Here is a 25,542-nt window from a genome sequence, read left to right as displayed (position 1 = left end):
TTATGTGTAAGTTGGGTGTCTTATTGGCTCAACAGCTTGCGCCAGGATGCAGAGATGCTCCGACTGATGCTGTAACTTTTCTCTCCCAGTGCACAGGGGGGCGGGCCAAGAGACAGCTCTCCAAACTCTTGATTTGATGAGCCGAGTTTCCGGCTGCTTGAATCCTACAATCCGTTCAGGTTCAGCGTTGCTGAGTTTGTCCTGCCTCCTCACGGTGCACAATTCTCAGGGAGGAAAATATCCTGCGCTTTTTTTTTTTCTTTCATGAAAGCCCTTAACCATCAGTGTGAGAGCTGGGCTTAGGGGGGAGAGCAAATCTGAGGGGCCCAGTCTGGCTGAGAGAGAAATTCTTAAACTTTTACACATGGCGCTGTAGAATAAGTATTTTTTTCTGTGGATTTTAAAATAAGGAATTGAATTTTCTGTGTAGCTGCGGGCGCTTCACCATGGAGATGCAAAGATGGACCATCAGGTGGAAAACGAAAAGGCGTCTATGGGATTCAACGTTAGCTGTGATCACGTTAATTTTACTCCTGCAAACTTCAAATGTTAGAGCAGGTAAGCCGTTGTTGTTTTTGGCTGCACGTCTGTGTCGCTGTGGAAAGTTCAGGACAGCTAAAGAGCGTTCTCCAGGCTGGCGCACAGCCGAACCATGGCACTGGGTTCACAGACGCTGACATGGTATACACCAACCGGCTCTCAACTTTTACCCAGACAAAGACCTGATCGTGACTAAAACGTTCCTTTCTTCAGTCTGAAATGTTGAAATGTTGCTTCGAGTTTTGTCTGCTAATCATCAAAAACATCAAAGGTGTAAATCATGTGACTGGAATGGCACCCACGATCCTTTAAACTAGGCGTGCAATGCCAGCGCGAGTTGTGTCTCTGTTTAAAAGAAAACGAAAAAAAAGAGAAAAATACTTCTCAGTGTGTATTGTATCCAAAGATACTTCTGCCTCTTTTCTCCGAGTCTCTCATTCCTGCCATCCAGGTGTGGCAATCATCGAGAGGGCTTAAGTCAGTCCAACTTTATTTCTTTAGCTCTTTTCATCCAAACCAAATGCAATTCAAAGTGCTTTATAGCGACTGACAAAAAAGTATTAAAACTAGGTAAATAGTTATCCTATGTAAAAGCCAGACTAAACGCGTGGTTACATTTAAAGGTGTCCTCCGGTATGGTGGTAATTATCCCACAAACACTTCAGTCATAATAAGTATGTAAAAAAGATCAATGCCAACAATAATGATGCTCATTAGTTGGGATGATTTAAAAATATCATTTTAATCTTTTGTCTAGCAAAATTTGTCACAGAACAGTTTGTTTTTCAGTCCATCACTTGGAAGCCGCTGGAAACATTTACGGTTTTACGCACAACTTTTACGCACATTTTGGTGATAAAAACTGGCTGCCCACAGATAGCTGATCAGATGTTTACACATATTCAGTGCAATATAAAACCAGTAACCAAAACAAGTTATCAAAAGTCATCATACTGGTATATTTTTGAAATACTTTTTTTTATCTGTAAAGTTTGACACCTGCTTATTATGGCAGCACAGCATGACTTTAAACATTTAGGTGTTGTGGTGGCTTTTGAAAGTTTATATAATAGCTGGGCACAAGATTGGAATTCTGAGTAAAATTCATATTCTGGCTCGAAGGATCACCTTTTTTCCACATTATCCAAGCTCCTACTGAATCCAAGGAGGGGCGTTAATGGAAAAAAAGGAGGGGGGAGGGGTGATGGAGTATTTTCTTTGCTTAAGAAGACATACATGGGTCACATCAAATACTTTCCTTTGTGGAATCATACAGAGAGCCACACTTTAGTTTAGATTTGACATAACAGATTTATATACTGAAATATATCTATTTGCGTTTAAAGTGACTTTGAATATTTGAAATTTTGACATCAGAGAGGCAATAAGCAATCTTTCAAATATTTTAGATTTATAAAAAATTTGCATCTAATATTGTTTCTTGAAATTGTGATTTAACAGCTAAAGTAACTGTTTATATGTGATCAATGTTGAGTTAAGAAGTCCTACCCAATTCAGATCCATCATCCCATATACTGTATATATTTTTTATTTTCCCCTAATTTCCTGTGATGCACAACTAATCACAATAGAAACCTAAAAATAAAAGAATCAAATGGCTGTGGCATACTTGCTGATTGCCTAAAAGTCTGTGTATTGACAGATAGTTAGGACAGCCATAATTGCATGATGTGCTAGCAAACGTTTTCAGGCTTTCCAGGGTGCTTTAATTGCTGCCTGTGTTGCCAAGTCTCAGTAGATGGCAGTGACGCAAAAAGACAGACGAGACATCCCGAGATGCTGCTGCATGACCACAGAGGCACAGTGACATTAACCTCGAATGTCACAAGTCTAAACATTTATGATTCTGATGAGTTATGAGATGGCAAATTCAGATTTTTTTTGCCTATAGAAATGGAAATGGTATGTTAATGTTTTAAGGTGTCTCGTGAAATTGCTTTAATGGTTTCAGCAGAGGGCTTTTCATGTCAACACGTTTCATATTACATGTTAGTAGCTTGTTAGAAAGGCAGATAGTATATCACAAGTCTGTGACATTAACTTCAAATGTATCATTAAAAATCAGAGACTGACAAATTACCCCTCTGACAAGACTGTGGAGACACAGCTTTGGTACCTTTGGCAGGAGAGAACTGTCTGCTCTCTCTTGTGGTTTTGCATCCTTATCATTAAAATATGGTTTGTTTCTTTTTTTAAGTGAAAGGATGAAAGTCCTTTTTTTAGGATGTGTTGAGTGCATAGCATGCTGCCTGTACATCATCGGAGGCTGAAAAAGTGAAAAAGCCATGCCTACTCATTCAGGGTCTTTAATGGTTTTGGGATATTGCCTGGTTTTGGGGGGCTTCTGTGGAGCAGTGACTGTGGAAGGAGCAGGGGCAAAGGAGTAAGGGGTGCTATTGGGTGGGTCTGTGGGGGGTTCTTGGCCAATTCAGCACATCTGGAATATATGAGGCCTTGAGGTATGCAGTAATGCAGAAAGGCATTCTGAAACTCACAAAGAGACCTTTAGTCCAAGCGCTCTCTTTTTTTCAAGAACCAGTAGCACTGTACTTGGGACAATATTTAGAGGAACCACAGACTATTTTCCTTTTGATGAGCCATTTTGTGTGAGGTTTTGAACCTGGCATGTGGTGCGAATTTTTCTCTCTTCAAATAATTGCACAGTCTATTCTCTGGCAGGGTTACTTATGCAGATATTTTTGCACCCTCGGTTAAGGGAGTTTATCTAAAATTATTATAATTTTTAAATACAACAACGGGTAGGAAATAGTCTGAACCAGCATCTCCAGTCCTTCACAACTCCTACAAATCAGATCTGAGAAACTTCACATCATCTTTAGAATTCAACTCAAGTGGGTTTGAATCACTGCTCAAGCGGTTATTGTTCGCCATAAAAGTTGCATCAGGATGAGGCCTTCTCACTTTGGTCTCATGTATGTTTTAGTTTGGGGGTAAAGGGAGTGGTGCCAGCACCATAATGGTTTCAGCATGTGGACCTTTAGCTCCACCTATCAGAACCCTTCCTGGTCTCTGCAAACAAGTGGGAACTGCACAATCAGCACTTCCTGAACTTCTGTGCCACATGACTTAAAAAGTGGAAGATGCAGAAAAGGTGTTTCAAATAAAATTTCAGTAGTTTTGTATATTTAAAGATACAGAGAACCTGTGGGTTGTCCACCATAAAAGGTTTATTTGCTTAATTTCTTTTTGCATTTATTGTAAAAAAAAGTTGTTGTAACATTCTGATTTTTTTTTTACATATTTGTGTAAATGTTACAGTTGTTTTTTGAAAGTACAGTATATGCTTCTTCACAATACTTTTTTTGGGTGATTTTAGAGTTTAGACCTCAAGAAATGGTTTTGTCAAACCCATTTTATTTCCTCTTACAAAAAGTTTCCAAAATAAACTTGTCTGCATCTCTGTTAAAGGTCATGTTGGGTTTGTAGGATTTCAGGGTCATCATTCAGACACTGTTTATCATTTCTGAGCCTTTGAGGAAGGCACATCTTGCCTCTTGACTCAGTGGAAAACAACACATGAGTCAAGTGACGTCTAGACAAAGCTATGATGATTTTTGTTGCTTTTGTTGCTGTGGTTTCTGTAACAGTTAAACAAATAGTTTTCAATACTTTTTGGTGGATAGAGTTTGGTTTGTAGGGGAGATTTTTTTTTCTGCTGGTTTTTGGCCAGTTTACTAATTTGGCAAACACTGTTGTCATGTCTGCTGGTCCTTTTTCAGAGTATCTATAACACTAGAACAAATCTGATTTATTTTCACTTCTCATTGGTTATAGAGCCATAAAAAAGCCCCGGAGCCCCAATTATACCCTAATTCAGCAGTTTCATATTTGGTAACTAAATGTTATTTTTATTTCTTTTAATTTACAGTTTAACTTGAAGCAGAAATGCTAACTTCTTTCTCACATGAAAAACTAAATTTATGTATGATAAAATCGTTACATTCAAAGGATTTGTTAGTCATCTTATGGCATCCTCAGTTGATAGCTAATTTTAGACTAAAATAGATTGTTCAGTGTAAATAGTTGCTCAAAAATGATTTAAAATATTTGCCTTAAAGTTTTTTAAATTCTGTCCACAAAGACATGAGGTAGACTCATGTTAGCTTGGTTTGTATTGTCTTATTGTATATTATTTTTTTACATTCTTTATGATTGGCATCAGGCCCTCAAATCCATCAGGAAAACTAAAATAAAGATTTCCCATGTGTCACTTTTACAGCAGAGTTAGATAGCAACATTTTACACGATTTTTCCTGTCATGGTAAAAAAATCTGCTTTGTTATAGCTATCCAATAAAAGCCACAATGTTTAACTTTATTAAATTTAAACTTCTTATAGGTAGTTCTGTTTATACATTTTCATTTATATCTATGACAGCATCTTGGATTGAGGGCTTCTGCTTGCTGGGTATTTTCAAACAAATGCAGACATGCTTTAATCACAGACAACTCTGACACTACTGTTTCTGCAGCAGCTTTAAAACATATGCTCAGTCCTTTTCATAATCACACTGTAGCTGATAATGTGCCTCAAGAAAGTGAGGGCAGTCTGTAGGAGTTTACAAATAAAAACAGCTGCAGCAGCAGCAGGAGGCAAAGATAAAATGATGAGAAAGGAAGTGAGAGTAAAGGACCGGGGATGTAATTATGCATTTCAAGGTTGGGCAATTTGGACACACCCACTCATTCAAAACAAATGGGTGTGAGTGTCCAAAACCTTAATTCTTCCAAAATACTGTATTGGCACTGGTGGTATATGAAATGCAATTTATTCATGTAATTTTGGTTACCCCAAAGCCAGATTCAGCTCCCTGCAGTTTCAGTATCAGTAAAGTAAGTTGAATATTTACAGCAGCTGGACAACTTTGTGTGAAAAGCTGTATCACTGTAGTTTTCTCCTACCATTAAATGTGTAATAGAATCATTTTTCTGTATTTCAAAAATGTAACAGTATCACAGTCCATAGTCAAAACCAGACACATTTAAATAAACTGCAACGTTTCCAAAGTAAAGAAAAAAAAGGAATTTGTGACTAGAAAAAAAGAAAAAAAAGGAAAAGACATCATAAAAAGGGGATTAAGGTCAAGTCGTAAATGACCAGTCTTTTGCATGGACAGCCTTAGTGTAATACCTTCAATTATTTTTTCTTATATGCCTTTTTAACCAAGTCCACAGTCGCTTTGCATCATCATGAAAAAAGTATTATGTAGCTCTGTATTTGAGCTTTTATTGTAAAAAAGTGAAGACCGTTTTTACCTGTATATACTGAAGCTGAAGTTTCCGAAAAGTAGTAACAAGGATACTCCAAATATCTAATAATGATTAAGATTCTTGTACACATGTCAGCACAATCAGTGTCTCTCTCACAAAATTACTTTGAGATGTAGGGTCATTATCTGTGTCATATTACTTCCTCTCATCTCCCAAAGGAATTTAACTGAGTTTTTCCACCATGGAGTATGTATAAAATCCTTGTTAAGGAAAGAAGTAAAAAAAAAATAAAAAAAAATCTTGTCTTCAGAGAATACCTACAAATCTTAGGACTATTTTAGGATTTGGGCCTGTACCAACTAGGTCCTGAGTTCCCCCTTAAATCCACAATCCTTACCCCTTAAATCAAAATTTTCCTCATGACTAAAACACCAGCAGGGGAGAGGGAAACTGAGAAACAATGTTTATGACTCAACAGTAGTTCAGGTCCCAAGCCCATTGATCGAAAAGAGCATTAGGAGAGTGTAAATGGGTGTTTAGAAGCCCATAAAACTGCCCCCCCGCTGTGTTTTATTTATTCTGAAGACTTGCTGATCAGCAGCCACGAGTTTTATCGTCACATAGAGGCTGTGGCTCTTTAGCTGTAGGGCTAGCAGTGAAGGTTAGGTGGGGGGCCAATTATGTCTGCTGAATGGTTGCTAACATTTTTACTGCTGTTCTACCAAGGCAGCTCATAAATGAACAAAGGACTAAGCTGACAGATTTAACCAGCAGCCTGTGAATAGGCGAGGAGTTTAATTGGTGTAAATGTTAGTTTATAATCAACTTGCAGGGTCTAATTAGATGTTAGCTTTTGAGCATTGGTTTTTTAAATGATGTACAGTGTATTTTATACAACAATTTAAAAGAGACCATGGTTTTTTAATGCCCTACGTAGTGTACAGTATGTGTTTAATATGTTAATTTTTATTTTGTTGCTGTACCAGTTGCACTTATTGTGTCTTTAACAGTAACTTTAATGTTTATTTACATGACACACTTAACCTTCTGAGACTTTAGGATGATTTAGAAATTGTATTACCTAAAACATGTCAATTTTTGTGAGGGTTGTTCTTTTTCTAACCCGTTCAGATGCACATGAATGCAGCATCAGTTGTAAAATTTGAGTCTAAACCAACATTGACTTCACTATATAACTTTCAAAATGATAAATGGTACTTGAATTTCACAGTAATTTATAACAGCTTATATTCACAACATTTAAATCCCTAAACCCGAGTGAAGCACTTACTAATGCTGGACAAGTTTATTCTCACAAAAAGTCACTGATTTATAACATCTTGTTTTATTTTCATCTGGGTGTGCAATTGAAATTTAACCAATTCTTTCATCTGTTTCCTCAGCTGAACCAGTGGATGTACTAAAAGTGCTAGACTTCAAGAGCTCGCCTGAAGGAGTCCGGAAAACACCCGGTTTCTGCACGGTCCGAAGAGGATCCAAACCTGACATAGCTTACAGGGTGGGAAAAACGACTCAAATCAGTGCTCCAACCAAACAGCTCTTCCCAGGTTTGTGAATCGCCACACCTCTCTGAGACTATTTTCAAATACATCTAAATTAAACCTTTGTACATGCACAAAGGCCTTCTTTCTATATAAAACAGATTTTAATTTAAATTTTATCTTTACTCTTTTGTTTGCTTAAGATCAAATAATGCAGAATAATCAGGGTGTAAATCTAGTGAGTTTTGAAAATTAGTTGACAGGTGATCTTCACAAAAATATGTTCAAGTTTGGAAGTCTGTGGACACATTTGTGTTTTTGTCTGTTAAATGTTGTGATATGAATCCTCATTATGTGTTTTTACTTGAAAGCAGCTTGTAGGCCTGCAGTGGAAACCTTACAGGCAACTTCACACTTGATAATTGTAGTGTTGTTATCTTGATTTCAGACAGGTTTGCTGTTTATATATTTCCCCCACTTTAGGTATATTATGTCAGTATTAACTAAAAAATGTCATCAATTCTGTTGATGGCTTTTGGTCTTAGACAAAGTACGTGCAGAAATGTTGTCTTGCTTACACTGATGTAAGAACATTTATACAGAGGAAATGTCATTTCTTTAACAAAGTCAGTTTGTTTTGGATTAGATATTTTGGAGTAGATAAAAGTTGTATTTAAGCATCTTTAAAAATTTCATTGATGTTTAAGTAAACTTCAAGAGTCCATAAAGTATGAAAGTCACTATCCTTTAGCAAGATGTTGATATATGTGCGTCATCAACCTCAAAATCCATTGCTTCGATGGCTCTAAATAATAAAGTCTTGCTTGTTATTTAGAAATGTGTCCACTTAGAAAACCAATTATGTTAAGATAACTGTCTATTAAAAGACTAATGTCCATCCATCCATCATTTTCTTTACCCGCCTCTCATTTCCGGGTCGTGGGGAGCCAGCGCCTATCTCCAGCACTGCAGAACCTCTGACATTACACTGATATTTCCTTTTTGCCAAGTACTGGTGATGTTTTTTTGTTTTTTTTTTTGCTTTAGCCTATTTAGTATAGTGGAAGAAAAACATTTTGTAATGTTTCTGCATAATGGATAATGACATATAGCAATACAAGTCACATAACTTTGTGGCTTGTTATTTCTTAATTCCTGGAGCAAAGTGTGGAAAGAGCCTCTGGTGGCCTACTTATTTCAAAAATTACTTGGCAAGAAGGACTGGAGAAATTTAGTTGTTAACAGATTGTCATTAAATAAATTGTCCCCCTCTTTGCAATGTTTCTTTTCTGAATTTAGCTGAATCTCAAAGAATAAAAAATAATTTGAAGCCAAACTATATATTTAGGTATTAGCCAATAGGTATCTAATTGTAGGCTTAAACTGCTAGCACACCTTTCAGTAAAAAGAAATTGGAGAATAAAGCTAAAGAGGTGACGTGTTTGAGCTGCCATTGTCAGAAGGTCCTCAGACAAAATAATAGGACTTTTATTTGATCAGAATTAGCTGGGTTTCAAAGAATCAAACTGTTATGGATTTAAAATATGACATTTGTTTGAAGGATTGAATTTAAAGCTCCTGTAAAACTTGGGACTGCATACTGAGTTATTTCATGGCATGCCAACGGCTCCTTTTAGAGTCCGTCATAAATACAGCTGGACTTTAGATTTTAATGTGAGAAAAGGAGCTAATAAACTTGGCATTGCTTTCTTTAGCTTTTATTATACAACTCCCCTTGTAATGGCATTAAGAAGGCATGTATGAAATAACACAGTAAAAATAAACTCAGACAGTAATGTTATTAATTTAGAATGAAATGTATTCAAAGTACTGCAGTTACACTCTAACCTTCACAACCTTTACATCAATGTGAGGAAGAACAATAGCATTAACCTTTAATACTTTGATTCTTTTTGGTAACTACAGATTTACTTGTCTTCACTAATATGCCTGGTTTCTTGTTCCACCTTCAGGGGGAAGTTTCCCAGAAGATTTCTCTATTCTCTTTACCATCAAGCCCAAGGCTGGACTTCAGTCCTTCCTTTTGTCTGTCTACAACCACCAAGGCATCCAGCAGCTCGGTGTGGAGGTGGGCCGTGCCCCCGTCTTCCTGTATGAGGACCAGCATGGCAAACCCACCCCAGAGGAGTACCCTTTGTTCCGCTCCATCAACCTTGCTGATGGCAAGTAAGTAGCTGCCTTCCGAGAAATATTTAGAGCAGAGGAGGTAAAATGTGGGTGGCTGACTTTTGTATTTCCTCAATCCGCTGTGTCTCATTGTTTGATCAAAATAACTCTTGAATTTTAGGATTGGATTAAAAAATCTTTGTTGGGAAGCTTGTGAGATTTTCTCGGAAACAAAGTGGCACTGTTTGAGGCTCATCTTAAGGATTTTAATAGGTCATATTTTACACTTAAGAAAACCGATCTGATTAAAGTATTTTCTCAAACACTCTTCTGTCCCAGAGAACTGTCTCACAACACTGCGCATTTATTATCAACATATGTTTGTTCAGGCATTAATACCACATGGAACAAGTCAGACAAGAATGGCAAATAAATTGCTGTTAACAATTTAATGACAGTCTTTGTTTTTTCTTGATAATTTACAGCAGCGGTACAGTGATACGGTGTAATGGGCAGAATCTTCATGAACTGCATAGCTCTCCAATGATGCCTATACAAACCGCTCTTAAACGCTGTCATTAATCACTTACAGAAATGCTAACAGAAATGCCTTGAAAACATTTCTTCATTTGACTGTTTTGCTGCAAGAAATTATCATAAAAAGCATTAAAGTGTAAGTTTACCATATATCCATTGCTTCTGTTTGTACTTTTTGATGCTTGTAGTTTGTAGAGCTTTTTTTATTAAAGCTTTAAATTGTTCATCTCTAGATACTTAGATGCACAAACTTAGGAAATGGATTGATATTTTTAGGACGAGTTTATAATTATTAAAAATACACTTACTTTCTCTTGTGCTGAAAGTTCACTTCCTTTTGTTATGTATATAATGCATTTGTAATGGAGCAGATAATTGCCTGCTTCCTGTCTTATAATTACCTTCCTGCTGGCAGACCAGGTTGGTTCTCAGTATCATTCTTTGCTTCCTGATGTGAATCTCCCACCCTTTATTAACGTCACCATAGGACTGAGTGGAGTGTGTCAAATAGTTTTTTTTGACATGCTGAAGTTTCTTTTAAAGTGATCTCTTGCTCAAAGCAGATCACCTGGTGTAAAGTACAACTACTATTGTTTAATACAGTGGAATTAAAGTCTAACATGAGGCAGCTGGTTTCATCAAAGTCGGCCATAACTGTGACCTTACTTCACTGCAGTTACAGAGCACAAAAAAGCAAGATGTGAAGAATACTTTAATGCTAAATAATTTTTAGGTCTATGAAACATGACTCTCTCAGATCACTAGTTGTTATCTTCTGATTAACTCAGCATCAATTAAATGCAAAGAAAATTGTGCTAAATACTTGGAGTAGAAAACACCTAACTAAACTAAAACTTACGCTATTGTAATAATGGCAATAAACATTAGGCTGGTGGTTTTATTTATTTATCTAATATTTATAAAACTGAGATTTCAAACAATTTTCCTAACCACGAAACAGATTAGATATTCTCCTTAAACTTTAGAACCTAGCAGCTCTGAATAAGAAATACAAACGTATTCCCAGTGTCTCCAATTTTGTGATCTCTCTTTTTCCTGCACAGATGGCACAGAGTTGCTATCAGCGTTGAGAAGAAGAGTGTTACCATCATCATAGACTGTAAAAAGAAGGTGACCAAGCCATTACGAAGAAGTGACCAAGCTGTGATCAGCACAGAGGGCATTACTGTCTTTGGTACCAGAATCCTGGATGATGAGGTCTTTGAGGTATGAATGTAATTTTCTGTTAATACTTTTGCCTTTATTCATTGTTATGAATATGAGCCATGGAGCCGAATTTAATATTTTTTGGTTTCACTGAAATCCTTAAAGTCTTGCTTTCCGAAGGCTGATTAGATGAATGGTAGCACATTTATGGCATGTTAGTATAAAATATAAAATTAAAAAAAGGAGCATTTTAGAAAAGCTAGCATAGGAACTGGTACTCTGAACTTTGACCAAATACTCCACACAAGCCGTTCATTGCCCTCTGGTGGTTTGAGGATGTCAATATATTGTATTTCCTTTTAAAATATAATTGTTTTTTGACAATAATTTTTTTTATTTTATATCCCAGAATATGCTAGCTGGCTTTTTATATCTTTTTGTGGATGGCTGTGGATCAGAGGTTAGAGCAGTTTTCTTCCGATGAGAGAGTTGGAGGTTTGATTTCTGACAGCAGTCACATGTTGAAGTGTCCCTTGGCAAGACGCTGAATCCCTTGTTGCCTCCAATGTGTGCCCCATTGGTGTATGCATGGATTTTAAAGCACTGATTAGACTCTAAAGAATGATTTATTAAGATTAGTTTTGTAGGGATGTAGTACTGTGCTGTATGAATGTGTGGATGGGCACAGATTGTGTTGTGAAGCGCTTTGAGTAGCCTAGTTGGCTCGAAAGGCATCATATAAATACAGTCCATTTAACATTATTATTGCTGTGGGTAAGAATTATAATTCTAAACAACAAAGTAACAGCTATTAATTGCTAACACCAAGCACCTTGATGATCTTTAGGTAAAATTACAGTGTTTTTAGGAATTTGGAAAGTATAACATTGTAGCATCAGGGAGTAGCTGCCTAAAAATTTAAGAATGTATGGTGGAGTTCTTTTCTAGACCTAACTGGAGTAAAGATTCAGTTTCTGAGTTGATTTCTCTTTTAAATTACTCAAACAGACCATCAAGATGAAATAAGTAGATTTTCCAGTCATCTCTTAACATTAATTATTACCTCAGCGGCGGGTATATACTGCATAAATTAGGTTTGTTGTTTCATGCACACCGAGTGAAAATTTACTACATTCGCTATTACAAGGAACATTTTGATTTTTTTACACCTACAGTCCAAGCATTTCAGAACCACATTTTATGGCAACCCTTTTGTTTTTGAACTTGTAAAAAGATTCAGTGGTGGATTTTATTTGCTTTGGTTGCATGTCTGTTAAAAGGCCACTTGCACCACATTCATAGTGTTCCTCTGTTGTCAAAACAGGCTGGACTTGTTTAAATATTTGACTGAGAAAAAAAAAGCCTTTATAGCTGGATTTTTTTAAGAATATATATAATAACAATCAGACTTCAGATTTCGAATGTACAGCTTTTTCATTTGGTAGTTATGAAATAGAGATTTTCGCTTCAAAAACTGCACAGGTTGCTTTGTGCTCAGAGGAAAAAGTGAGCCTTAAGTCAGTATGGTAGACAACAGGCGCTCTTTGATGTCTTCACGTGGAATGTATGCTAAGTAAAGCAGCCTGGAAATAGTTTGCCTCCAGGTCAGAGATGGCTTTCCACTGTGAAGTCGGTTGAACATGCAGTGCCTTTTTGCACCACTAATAGTTTTTTGGCAGTTAGAAAATGTTGGATCTATGGATAATGAACATCTAGACAATATGAAGTCATGACAGTCAGTATGATCTACATATCTGTGTTGTGCATATTGTATAGATTTGCGAAAGTAAATTAGTTTCAGAAAGTATGACTGAATACCACAAAAACTGTGGATTGTAGTTAAGATAATTAAAGTAATTAGAAGATAAGAAGATACTAGCAAACCTAAGACTCTCTGTTGGTAGTCTGTTCTCCAGAGCAGCTATTTGCCGCATTGTTTAAACACACATTACACTAAATGGTGTTAAATTACTAAGTAATTTGTTTTGCTATCTTTCTAAACCTAGAGAGAATACAATAATACCTTTTGTTTCATGATTTTAGGCTTTTCACACATTGCAAGAAGGTTTAAATCATTGCATCATACAAAAATAACTCTGTGGTTTCCCAGTTTATCTTAAACTATAATTATTTCCACAACTGGATTAACAACCTTAAAACTGTTAGGTACCAAATGGGTACTTTTGGGCAAGCTACTTTAAGCTCATGGGTTTTTGAGTAGTTATTGTACGTTTCTATTGTTAAAAACAACTACTGACAGGCTTGTGCCAGGTGTTTGGTTTAGGTTTTGCTTATGGGATCATAGATCACATCTTTTAAAAATATCCCAAAATAGTTTAAAACACCATTACCTGTATTATTCAAAATAGGAATTTAAATTAAGCAATAAAAGACAAAAATATTTAGCATGAATGGGGCTGCAGTTTTAATTACTGAGCTTAAAAGTGAGTTTTCTGCCTAAAACTGCTTTTGAACACATGGCTACCTTATTGCAGTAGATTGCAGAAGCAGGTGTTAAAGTTGGAAGCACAGGCAACACTGAAGGCTTGGGGAAAATATGAGCAGTGTGTGCTTAGTTTTGGCTGAAATTGCACAGATGTTTTAGAGATATGCTCACTGACCTGATCTCTAGGTGAATTTTTTCCCACTTTCTACACTTTTAAATCAACACATGCAGTTCAAATAGCTTTTTTTTTGTTTCATTTTTTTATGAAAATCCATTTTTCAAAATTCAGAGGATTGAGATGAGGTATTGGTTTGTACTGAATGTTTATGTGTCTGTAAGGGGGGCAGGTAAATTGGGAGGTTTATATGCCTGTCGTTACTGCAATGCAAATTAGTCCAAAGGGCAAGACAGTTTTTGGCAGAACAGCGAGTATGATGCTCTTAAATTCTTAAATGAATCATTGTTTATGGTGAATTGTGAAGTTGGCAGGAAAAGGAACCTGATGACTGTTTCTCATATGCCTCAGTCACTTTGCAGCCTTGAGAGCCTGTCACCAAGTGCTTAGGTTACATTTGTGCAAGTGGAATTTTGATCTTCGGTCTTGTGTTGCTGAAAAACTCAAAAATCACCAATACATATTTTCAACCCAGTTTTTTTTTTTTTCAGAACAGAACATTAAAGCCAGTTTTTTCTGTATTTTTTTCTTTTTATGTGACCTTCTTGTCCATTATATTTGACTCCATTAATGGTTTCTGCATGGTTAAGAAGTAATGGACCCAGAGTAAATCTTGAAAACATTTACTAACAGAAAAAGAGCTGTTTGAAGAAAAAAAGGCAGATGAAGAGAGGCAAAATAAGAAAGGTAGAAAGGCAAGCAGGTGGTTCAAAATGTTTGACAGTTTTGTGAACTATTTGCTAGGAAAATGTTTTCATGTTCAAAGGGTGGAAGACACTTGTATATCACCAGTTCTTGAAAAGAACCTTTATCCACTTACTGACAGCAAAGGCTGTATTTAATAAAACACTGGAAGAAATCTGGAGAATATTATACTGTTATCCATTTTCCATGCTCACTGTTTCTTGATTAATTATTGTCCTTGTTATGTTTTGAAATTCCATCCATCTATTTGTTCTCTCAAGACATGAGCGATTGGTGTAGAAAAAGGGTTTTAGATGAAATGTCAAGATTGTAGAGATGTGTAGATGAGGTAAGGGAAAAAACTAGAGTGCCTGCAAAAAAATAATGTATGCTTACATAGGTTTTGTTTTAAAATTTAAAACATCTGCAAGAATAGCACTTCTGAAGATGATGGTTGATGGTGGAATTAGAAGCTGAGTGTCACGCGAACAGCGACAAAAGCTTTTCTAGAAACCTTCTGATTAGTACAAAAATGTTTAATTTTTTGTTGTGAAAATTTGCTAAATTTATAATTTGTGAATGCATTTATCTGTGAACAATCTTTTTAGGAATTTTGTTTTGCTGGGTATAATTAATTTTTTTTTCTCAAAATGGAAAATATTTCTTGTTTTTATGCAGAACTTCCTACTATCTCTCAGGTGATAATTTTAATTGTTTTCATCCTATAGATAACACATTCAGAGAAAAAAATTATTAATCATATTAAAGCCACAAAAGTCTTAAACTATTTTTGAAATTGGTTATTAATTGTTTCAAAAAATCTTTTTCCCCTCATTAGTTCTGTAAAATAAATTCATAATATTAATCCTAATTTTTGCCTTTTGTTTATTTTTAAGAAAGCCTAGGAACAAATAAAAAGGTACCACACCCCAGCACAGACTAACTGGTATTGTTCTTGTGCCTCAGAAAACTAACTAAAACCTTCATCAAAGAATACCCAAGTTTGGGTCTGGACTTTATCAAAATGAAGGGCTTTGAAGAACATTTTGTGTGATCATATTAAAGCTAGCCTTCTGCATCTTCTAACCCCACTACAGTTTGTTTTTTGTGTCAGCCAGTTTTACAAGTGATAGTCACGCTGTCTTATTTTCGCTCCGTGTCAGTTTATCCCTCCGCCAAGTTGTAACTTTGCAGTTTTGGTTATTTCATACTTGTACATTTTGGTTACAAAAAGAAGCCCTGCAGAATAACAGCTATTCTGCTCACTGACTTCTCTTCAGCCTTTAACTCAATCCTTCTACAAAAGGTTCTAGTGAAGCTCTTTACTTGGACTCAAAACTCCACTCTGTAACTGATTTTGGACTTCCTGTCAGACAGACAACTCACAGTATGTGTCTTTGACGTCATAATCTTGAGTCTCTTTTATTCTACCAGGCTATCTATTTAGTTGATCAGCACACACACCTCTCCACAAAGCCTTTCAGACAGTTTGTGTTGTGCAGTGCGGTAACTCAATGAATAAACAACAACCATAAATACAGAAGGAAACTAACTTGAAAAGCCAAAGGGAAAAAAAAGGGTTTAATTCTTTCCAGTTGTTGCAAAAGACATCTTAAAAACACTATGGCAAAAATATCCTTATCCTGAGCTCTTAGATGCTGATTAAGTGTCTAAATCATGTATGTTCTTAATTTTATGGAGTCATAGAACAAACCACATATTTGTTCATGTCTTTTAAATTGGTTCAGTAAAGACATGATTAGAAAACTCCTGCGCATCCTATCTTCTATGATTTGGCGCCAGCAGGAGCTGTCTGCTTCTAATCAAAGTCAAATATTCTCTTCTTTTTGCAAAGTTTTGTGCATAGTGCTTGACAGTGTGTGCTAGTAATCAGATTGTCTGATCACAATCTCCACACACTTCCTAGTGGCAATCAGAAACTCATTCCTATGAACAATGTGTTTCCAAAGGCAGATTATATGGTCTAATGTGTACTGTACACTGTACTTGCTGAAACCCACAGTTTGGTGTTTATCTGCTCTAAGTGATTTTTTTTCTTCTTGGTCAGTTTTGTGAGTCAGAAAGACTTTTCTTCACATCAGACGTGACAGCAAAGATCAAATTCGATCTGCTGAAATGAGCCATTTTGAGGAAAAAAAGAGTGGTGTGTTTATTCCTGTACTCCAGTGTTTATTTTCTGTTGTGCAAAAACAAATATTTTCCTTTGAATAAAATGTGGGTCAGTTTGAGCCGTTCCTTTTAGTCTATTTAAGCTTTTAGATAAGAACTGACGTGTCGAGGCATGCTCGTTAAAGGATTGATTGCAGTGCATCCTAGACAGATGATTTTTTTTTCCCATTATGTGTGTGGAGCAAATTCTGCCATAGAAAATTCCTGGAATTTTGAGGAGGAACCTGAATAAATGCCAAAGAGATGGGCCATACAACCAAGACATTAACATCAACAAAGGCACTAATACGCGACAACCCAAAACATGGAGGGCAGAAGTAAAAAAAAAAGGAGTGGCATGGAATGAGAAGCTCATCAGGGAGTGTGGGAGTGATTGAATCATTGCTTTGCTTTAAAAAGGGGCCAAGTGTGTGTGGTCCGTCGACAAGGTCTTTTTGACATTTTTAGACCTGCATATTTTCTTGTGGCTGTGAATCCGCTGTTGCTTAATGCAGCAGCCTTTGCTTCTTCTTTGAAAAATGAAGGATTGATGAATACTAAAAGGAAAGGTTACTATTCAGACATACACAGAGGAAGACAGACAGAGGAGGAAGCAGACAGAGATCAAGCCAAATGCAATGTGTCTGTGTTTTTATTCATCCTCATCTCTTCTGGCTCAGATTTAGGAAATATGAAAAGGCAGCCTACAGTGGCAGCAGTGCAGTTTGCTGCTGTGGATTGTGTTCCTGTAGGAGTTTCTCCAGGTGCACAGTGAAATCTTTAACAATTGTTTTTTCTATTCTGTTTGAAAATATATTACAGCCATTTCTCTGTCCTGCTAAGACCCCTTAACACTGTAATAAAGCAGAAATTGACAGATGATAAAGAAACGCCTTAATGGCTAAATATCCATTTAAAAATCTTTGTGTAAACATCAGTTTGTTTCCTGAGAAATTGTATGCAAACATGTGAAAACTAAATGGCAAGGCTTCAAACAACTAGGTGGATTGAGGCTATCTGAAACCCCTTACAAAAACCAAAAACCCATGCAGTGGACTTAGATTTTGTTTAGGTTGCTTAAAAACCTGCTTGGGCTTAGTGATGACGTATGATGGTGGCATGGAGTGTGAGTATCTAATGTGTTCCAGGGATCTAAGCTTGTACAGATGTTGCCTCCTGTAATTTAATGCATTCTGCATGTATGTGCTTCCTCTTAAGGGGCCACCCTGATTGTGGCCTCTCTTTACCTCCACACAACCTCTTTGTTATTATTTTCTATTCATTTTGTCTTTTTTTTTTACTCAAGCCAGATGAAATCTGAAAAGTCTGAAAAGAAAGGTCAGCTAAGGTGTCTACATTGTAGATGGGTATTGATAACATTCTTCAGATTAATGACATAGCCAGTCTTGGTTTAGGAATTCTTTAGGATAGTATCATGGAAAAAGAGTCTTTTGAAGGGTTGGGAGAGGAGATCTAATTTCCTTTTCCGAAGGCTCATGAAAAACAGACGGCTTCAGATAAGTGCAGACCTTATTTATCTGCTACGTACAGGAACATACCGTTCTTTACGATGGAAGGAGGGTAACTGTGGAATAGTTCTTTGTAAGAGCTCCCAGACTTCCTTAAAGCCTTGACTCAATCCATAAACTTACAGAATATTTAATTAATAGTCAAGAGACTACTACTGCTGATATTTAACATTTCCCTCATTTTATTGTCTTTTTATCACCATCTTGTCGATGCAGATGGGCAATCAAGAAAAATGGAACTGAGCACTTTTTTTTGGCATTAATGAATACCTATTATGTTTTCTGGGCTTTTTCCCTTCCTTTAATGTTTTATACCTATCTGTGCATGCAAAGATTAAAAAGTTAAAAGATTGTAAAGTTAAAATTCTATGTTTGAAGGAGTTATTGCCTCTGAAACACTGTTCTTGAACTGGCAAATTACCTTGTTTGTATAGTAGTCCAGGCTTTTCTTCTGCAACTGTACTTATCTACTGTAGATCACTATAAAATACATTTGCATAATGCCTCCCTAGTGGCTAATTTGGCACACTTCAAACGAAATGAGAACAGCTGCCTGCACTCCGCCAGCCGGTTAATCAATCAGAGCATGCAGGGCACAGAAAAGACAGAGGAACTCAAATGAACTGATCCATATGAAAAAAGACAAAAGGTACTGCAGAAATGTGCTGTGGAGAAAAAATGGTCTGTTTTCGAACATTAATGCATATTCTAATAGATCCAATAAAATACATTTATAGATATGAAAATAATCATAATGTGTGGTTCTTTGAAAATAGTTTCTTTTTTTGCAGAAATGGCAAATTAAGAACAAAAACTCACATTTCTGTCATTACCAAATCCAGTCACACGGTCGTGTGTTTTATATTGGTGATTTAAACTGTAACTTTGAACTTTGTACAAAGTTGTTTTGTCTGAAAAAAATTCAGTTTTTTATGGATTATTGGATTAATGTGTGTGGATTAAAAATCACAGCCACAAAGTTACCTGTTTAGCTTCTTTTTGTGCGGCTAACTACAGTATTTTCTCAGCACCCATTCTGAAATAAATAATATTGATGGACATTTCATTGAACTCCAGTCTAGTAAATTATCCAGCTGACATTTGAATTTATGTTGTAGGTCACTGAGGATAAAATATAACACCGTTGTGGGAAGTTGCAAAAATTACATATGTTCTTGGCTTTCGCTGACACACTTCTCTTCTTCCAGGGTGACATCCAGCAGCTGCTGATTGTGGCAGACCCCAGGGCAGCCTACGACTACTGTGAACACTACAGCCCTGACTGTGAAACACCCAGCCATCATGACACCCCACAGGCTCAGGAACCAGAGGACGAGGTCAGTATGTGTAAGGGGAAGCAGCAAGAGGGAAGTTTTGAGTAGTTTTGAGTGGGAGTATAGTAGCTGGAAGAGAGGAGGAAGACATGGAAGATTTTCAGATACAGAGGGAGAAATATTTGTAGCAAGGAAAAAAATGAGCTTAATGGGTCCTGGACTTTTAGGAAGGAAAATTATAGGATTTGTTGAACTGAGTAGTTTAAAATGTAATTCATTCAACATTACATAGTACAAATGGCTTTTAAACTTTCATTCCACTTAAAATGTTAGTTTCAGACTATTATTTCTTGAAATACCTAATGAAGCACTGTCAGCTGCTTCACATTCAATGCTAGGTTAAAAACCCTTTGTTTTCTATACAGTTTTAAATGATGTTAAACACCCATTAGAAACAAACAAACCCAGCTCAGAGAGAATAGTATGTGCATTTTGTTTTGAAGTGACATGGCACCTCCTCTACTTTCTTTTACTAGTGGAAACATATTAACATATTAAAAAATATGTTGTTGAGTTTGAAATTGAAGTTTTATTGCCCCAGTCTCCAAAACATCACTGTGTGCCTCTTCAACCATAATTCTTAATTGAAACACAATGCTTTGTGTCAAGTCTGCAGTTTCTTTTTCTCTTCAGTTTTTTTGGAGTTATTTTGCTTGTCCCATTCCTTCTGATGGTTGATATTTTCCTTCAGTATTCAACTAAATAACTGATGAGCTCACTTTGGAAACTTTTCATTTTTCCCTGCCTCAAAGTCCTAGCCCACTTTACAGTGGTCCCGTTGATTTATATTACTAACGAGTTCTGCAGACTCACAGGGAAATTTAAGCTTTTCCTTCCCCAGCTAGAATTCCAATACCTGGAAAAGCAGACTTTAGATCTCTGCTTTGAGGGGGAAAAATGTTGAACTGGTTCTCTATTCAAAAATATTGGCTGCACAGTGGGTACCAGTGCTGGAAAATATTGCTTCATCATCAAGTGACTTTTCAGCGCCAACATAAGGAGCTTGTCATTCCCAAATAGAGAGCAGGGAGCAGTTTGGCTTGAAGAACATTGTAAATCTGGTTTATTCACTCTTAGTTTCTGTACAGTTAAGACAGGAATGTTCTTCCTACATTCCAGTTCAGTATTTTGAAAAACTTACTCTTGCAAAACAAAACTTTTTCCGCAACATAACAAATCATTGATGTAGAGGAGGAATATTATTTTACATAAGATATTGTCTTCTTTGAGTACAAGGTGTTTTTAGTCCATAAATTTTCTATCTGAAGATGCTTCTTGGCATAAAGCATGCACATGCAGTCCTCAGCTGCATGTCTGCAGCTGGTTTAAAGGAGGAAGAGAGTGGGATGCAGTATGAAGACACTTCATTATTTACATCTTTTATTAAAGCCTATGGTGAAGACCTTCAGCTTAGCCAACTGCTTCAAACCCATAAATCAAACTTTGTTTTTTTCTTAAACCTTCTCAAACTCTTGTTTCCCTCTCATTTTGTCTGGACTGGCTGGCCAGAGCTGCTTTTCTTTGACCTCTCCCTCAACAGACCACATAATATACGCTAGGCCAGCAGCAGGCAGTGGATCTTGTAATATTTCTATGAGCTTAGCAGCTGTCCAGGGACTAATATTTATCCCTTGGGCTGCTGGAGTATTGCATATCAGTGGCTGCTCTGTTAACATAATCTACCTCATCTCTGTTTTGTCAATGTTAGGAAAATTAAATGCCTTTTTTATAAAAGACTGAAGATGCTGAATTGTATTATATTATGCAGGCTTTGGGCTGCGTGTCAATATATATTTTACCTCTAGATAACAGATTCATAGGAGGCACTTTTTGTGCAACATTTCAATGCAAAAATAGTTTTAGTTTCTGTCAAACAGCCCAAAGATGCAAAAAATATCATATTATGATTTAACTTTATGAGATTTAATGCTGTTTTGAAGAGGACCTAATTTGTACAGCATGGGAATGATCCAACAACCAGGCTGCATGATGATCAAGTGGATATGCATTTTGTCCCTAACTTCCCACTAGGCTCCAGATTTCAGCATCACCTGATGTTGAAAGGTTGAAAATCAGAGGTTTTTGTAATTAGGGTGTGACTATGCTCCAGATGGCAAGAGAGTGATTGTTTATGTTAAAACTAAAAAGCAAACCCCAGACAGCCTTTTTCTTTTCTGATCATCTTCATTGTTTCTTGCAAAAAGCTTTAGACTTCCTAGTTTTTACATTTTTTTAATGACTTCCTGTCTTTTAATACAATTTATAAGATTTTGGAATCACAGATTTTGAGCATTGCTACTTCATTCGTTCATGACTGAAACAGACTAAAATTTGCAGTAACTTCCTTTACTTGCACAAGCAAACTGGTTTAAATACCAGTGTGTTGTTCACATGAATAGCATCAACATAATGCTGCAACATGTTTTGTTGGAGTTAGTTTGACTCTAATGGTTTGTTATATTGTTGTAGTAGAGTTATTGAAGAAAATACGCAAATGCTAAAATAAGTTGACAAACTATCGAAAAATGTGAAATGTAGCAAAGAGAAGGAAATTGCTGAAATCTGCAGGTATCTTTTGATCATATGCACCATTGGTAAGAAATACAGATTAACTTTCCAGTATAGTTATAAAGATGTACAGACAAATATTCAGAACTTGTTTCTGCAGCCATATCATGGCAAATTATTTAAAAAAAGTGTTTCCTAATTATTCTCTGTTCACTTTGTTTGCCAGCAATCTCACTTGCTCCAAGATGACTGACAAAGGAAATGGTTTAGACTTTTTTTCCCTTTATGCATTAATTTAAAAGAAAAATCCTGTATTTTTTAAAATACTGTTACAGAATAAAGTTTTATTGCCTCCATTTATTTACACCAGTTGGTATTAAAATAATGATTTTACCCCCTGCTTTTGCAATCTCCGTTCACCCCATAATTTACAAACACGCCGCAGAACAGCATGAGATTTCCATTTTAAAAACCTATTCATGAAAGCTGCAGGTTATTGTTGGTATACAGATTAGGCTGCAGAGGCAGATAACTTTTAACTGGCATTGTATGAACCCTCTAACATCCTGTTTAAAATAAACAGGATTCCTAATTGGTGTTGGCTTGGCTACATAAACTCTCTCTCGCACGTAAAGCTCAGAGAGTTTGGAAAACAGGGGACCATCAAGAAATACTGTAATCATCTATACACAAAACTGCTAAATTTTCTAATATGGCTGTAAAATTGAATCCCTGCATGATTGCATGCTATTTTATTGTTTAAATTGGGGTTTTAAACAGTGTTAAGAAATGTAGATTTCTACATGCCTTGTAAATAATGCACAATATGCCTTTCAGACATTGTGCTGCCTTGTTTAAATGATGACATTTATTGACAAAATGCAATTTTGTCGGGATTTGGGGGTTTTGTGTTTTAGTTTATTGTTTTTGTTTGTCTTCATGTTTTCTGTTTTTAGTTGTGGTTTCAGGTGTCTTCCTTTTTGTTTAGGTTTTGTTGTGTTCATGTTCTAGTTGCTGTCACTATTCACTCCTCCCCAGTCACTCTTTTGCCTTCCGACCACGCCCATCTACACCTGCCTCAAGTCTGGATAATTGCTTCACCTGTGCCCACTTTCCAATCACCTCCTCTGTTTAAAAAGCTGGCCATCTCCTCCACACTCTGCTGGTTCATTGCTTCCCTGCTCGTTGTCCTTTGTTCATGTTTTAGCGCTCATGCTTCGTTTATTTATGTTTGTATTTAGTTCCAGTTTTTGCTGCCACGTCAGCCTTCTTGTTTTTGTTTGTTTTATTTAAATAAATTAAGTCTCTTTAAAATGAGTCTGCACTCTGGGTTCGTCTCCGTTTCCCCCAAGCTCTGACGATTTATTTCATTTTTCTTACAGTACACTAACTACAGTTATGGTGATGTCTATGATTACGATTATGGTGATGGACAGATAACCACTGACATTCCTCCAACTGCTGCAGCAAAGACTGAGGTAAAACTTCACTAATACAGTACAGTTTTCATGGCCAGTGTCATGAAAAAAAAAAAATCTTGTAAACATACATGCATACATACGCAAACACATTCTTCTGATCTTTTTTCTTGTATTTTAGAACTTTTCATTGTGTCATTCTTGCCATCTCCTTCTCTTTTGCTCTTGTCTTTATCAGTTTATCTTTTTTAACTAGTTATTTAAGTTTCTTCTACCTAATATCACCCATCGCTATGAAAGGTGGGTGGTCATGTCTGTGTCTTTTCTATCTAAAAAATATCCCATGAAGTAAAGGGCTGATTTTGATTAAACTTGTAGAAGTTAATCATTGCCTGTACAACTGATTATTAGAGTCAGCCCATTTCAAGATGGCTGCCACAGATAATTGATCTAAGCATACTACAGAGATGACTATAAATGTCAATTCTAGTGATATTAAACAAAAATTTTGTTTGTTAGTAGTTGAGAGTAGAGCGAGGCGGATCGTTCTAAAATATAGACATCTATACCAAATCAGTATTGGTATCAGATTGATACTAGTGTAAGACTACAAAAACAAGTAAAGGTCAGAAGTTTGATGATATATCAAACTTAAATAATAAAAAGTATCGGTATCGATGATTCTGACCCTGTATTTACTTGGTATCGCATGAAAGACAGCAGGCAATATGTATTTTTTAAGGATTGCTGCTTTAATTTACAATGTATTCCATACATCCCTCAGCATCCCTCAAAAAAGTCTTGAAAAGTCTTCCTATATAGTCATCATGTTACTTGCTATGGAACATTGTGCTGCAGAAACATCAATACCATCTGGACCCCTTACGAAACTACATTTCCTCCATCTTAAACTTTATTAAAAATTTTCTGCTTTTATTTCAGACAAATGTTGGTGGAGACTATTACAATGGTGAGTATGAATACAACGTGGTGGATGGAAATCAGCCTCCAGTTCCAACCAAGTCTACAAGTCAGGGCCAGGTAAGTTTTAAACTTGTGAAATTTGCACAAGTAAACAACGTTACTGCATTTTGGCTGCCCTGCTTTGTGCAGAATGATATATGAATCATGGTTTAAACAGTTTTTGTACAAATTTTGTCTTGTAACTCCATTTCCTCCTCAGATTTATTGATACTCTTAAATTTATTTTGACATTTCTGGATAAAATTGTTATATATGACATAAAATAACTTTTGTTTGGTCTAAGTTTAAAACTTTGGGAGAGCTTTACATGTTTTGCCAAAAGAACATGCCTAACTAATAATGTATAAAAAATAATGTATATGTATAAAAAGTGGAGGAAACCAGTTTAATGAAGGTGTTCATATAATTTTACACTAACTAAACCTCCATGTTTTTCCACCTCTTTGTTATGCTTGGAATGATTTTTAGAATTACGAAGAAGAGCTGGAGTACGACTACATCACCGGTGCTGAGGAGGTTGGTGCAGACCCCACTGTTCCTGTGAAAGCTGCTGACCCTGTGGACACCCAAGAAAAAGTGGATTCTACTACTGACCTGTACGAGTTTAAGGAATATGACATAAAGGAATCTGATAAGGAGTTCGTAGAGAAACCCTATGACTATGGTGATTATGGAGATTACGGTCCCATTGATGCCAAGCCGACACCTGAAACATATGAGGACTTTGGCCCTGGTGTTCCAGCAAAGACAGACTTCACAGAGAGCAGTGTAAGTTAGAGTGGTTGGGGAGGGTGTCACAGTTAAAGAGGGGGGGGTCACAGTGGTGGTGCTCAGGAATGTGAAAAGATGTGAAAAATGCTGGCGGTATTCGCCTGATAGAGTGTGTGCCTTTTTTTGTTTGTTGTTTCTAATGATTTCAGCTTTTGGCATTCTGCATACACAAGCAAGAAACACAAATACACAAGGAGGCACAAGCACACACCTGGTGTTCCACAGATAAACGGCTGTCAGCCCAGCTGTCGACACAGCGGTTGCCCTTTGTGACCTTTTGACCCCAATGGCCTCTGATGCTTATCTGAAACAAAGCTGTCTCTGGATATTCCACCATTAATTGGTTTGGTTTATTTCATTACAAAGATTTTATAAATATTTTTAGTGAAATCTATAACT

The 25,542-nt window shown here is 36.4% G+C and overlaps 1 protein-coding gene across 1 annotated transcript in view; it reads left to right on the top strand.

Annotated features, from left to right (window-relative positions):
* Positions 1-225: 225 nt before the first annotated feature.
* LOC108232908 (collagen alpha-1(XI) chain-like) overlaps positions 226-25,542 on the top strand; it is a 71,379-nt gene continuing 46,062 nt past the window's right edge. The window contains exons 1-8 of the mRNA XM_017411029.3: positions 226-558; positions 7,196-7,360; positions 9,268-9,481; positions 11,023-11,185; positions 19,337-19,465; positions 23,353-23,448; positions 24,331-24,429; positions 24,841-25,140. Coding sequence (XP_017266518.1) covers positions 447-558; positions 7,196-7,360; positions 9,268-9,481; positions 11,023-11,185; positions 19,337-19,465; positions 23,353-23,448; positions 24,331-24,429; positions 24,841-25,140 — 1,278 coding nt within the window. The 5' untranslated portion in view covers positions 226-446. The remainder of the gene's footprint in view (positions 559-7,195; positions 7,361-9,267; positions 9,482-11,022; positions 11,186-19,336; positions 19,466-23,352; positions 23,449-24,330; positions 24,430-24,840; positions 25,141-25,542) is intronic.

The sequence above is a fragment of the Kryptolebias marmoratus genome, linkage group LG20 (genome assembly GCF_001649575.2).
Source record: "Kryptolebias marmoratus isolate JLee-2015 linkage group LG20, ASM164957v2, whole genome shotgun sequence".
Taxonomy (NCBI): domain Eukaryota; kingdom Metazoa; phylum Chordata; class Actinopteri; order Cyprinodontiformes; family Rivulidae; genus Kryptolebias; species Kryptolebias marmoratus.
This window is presented reverse-complemented; position numbering and strand designations above follow the sequence as displayed.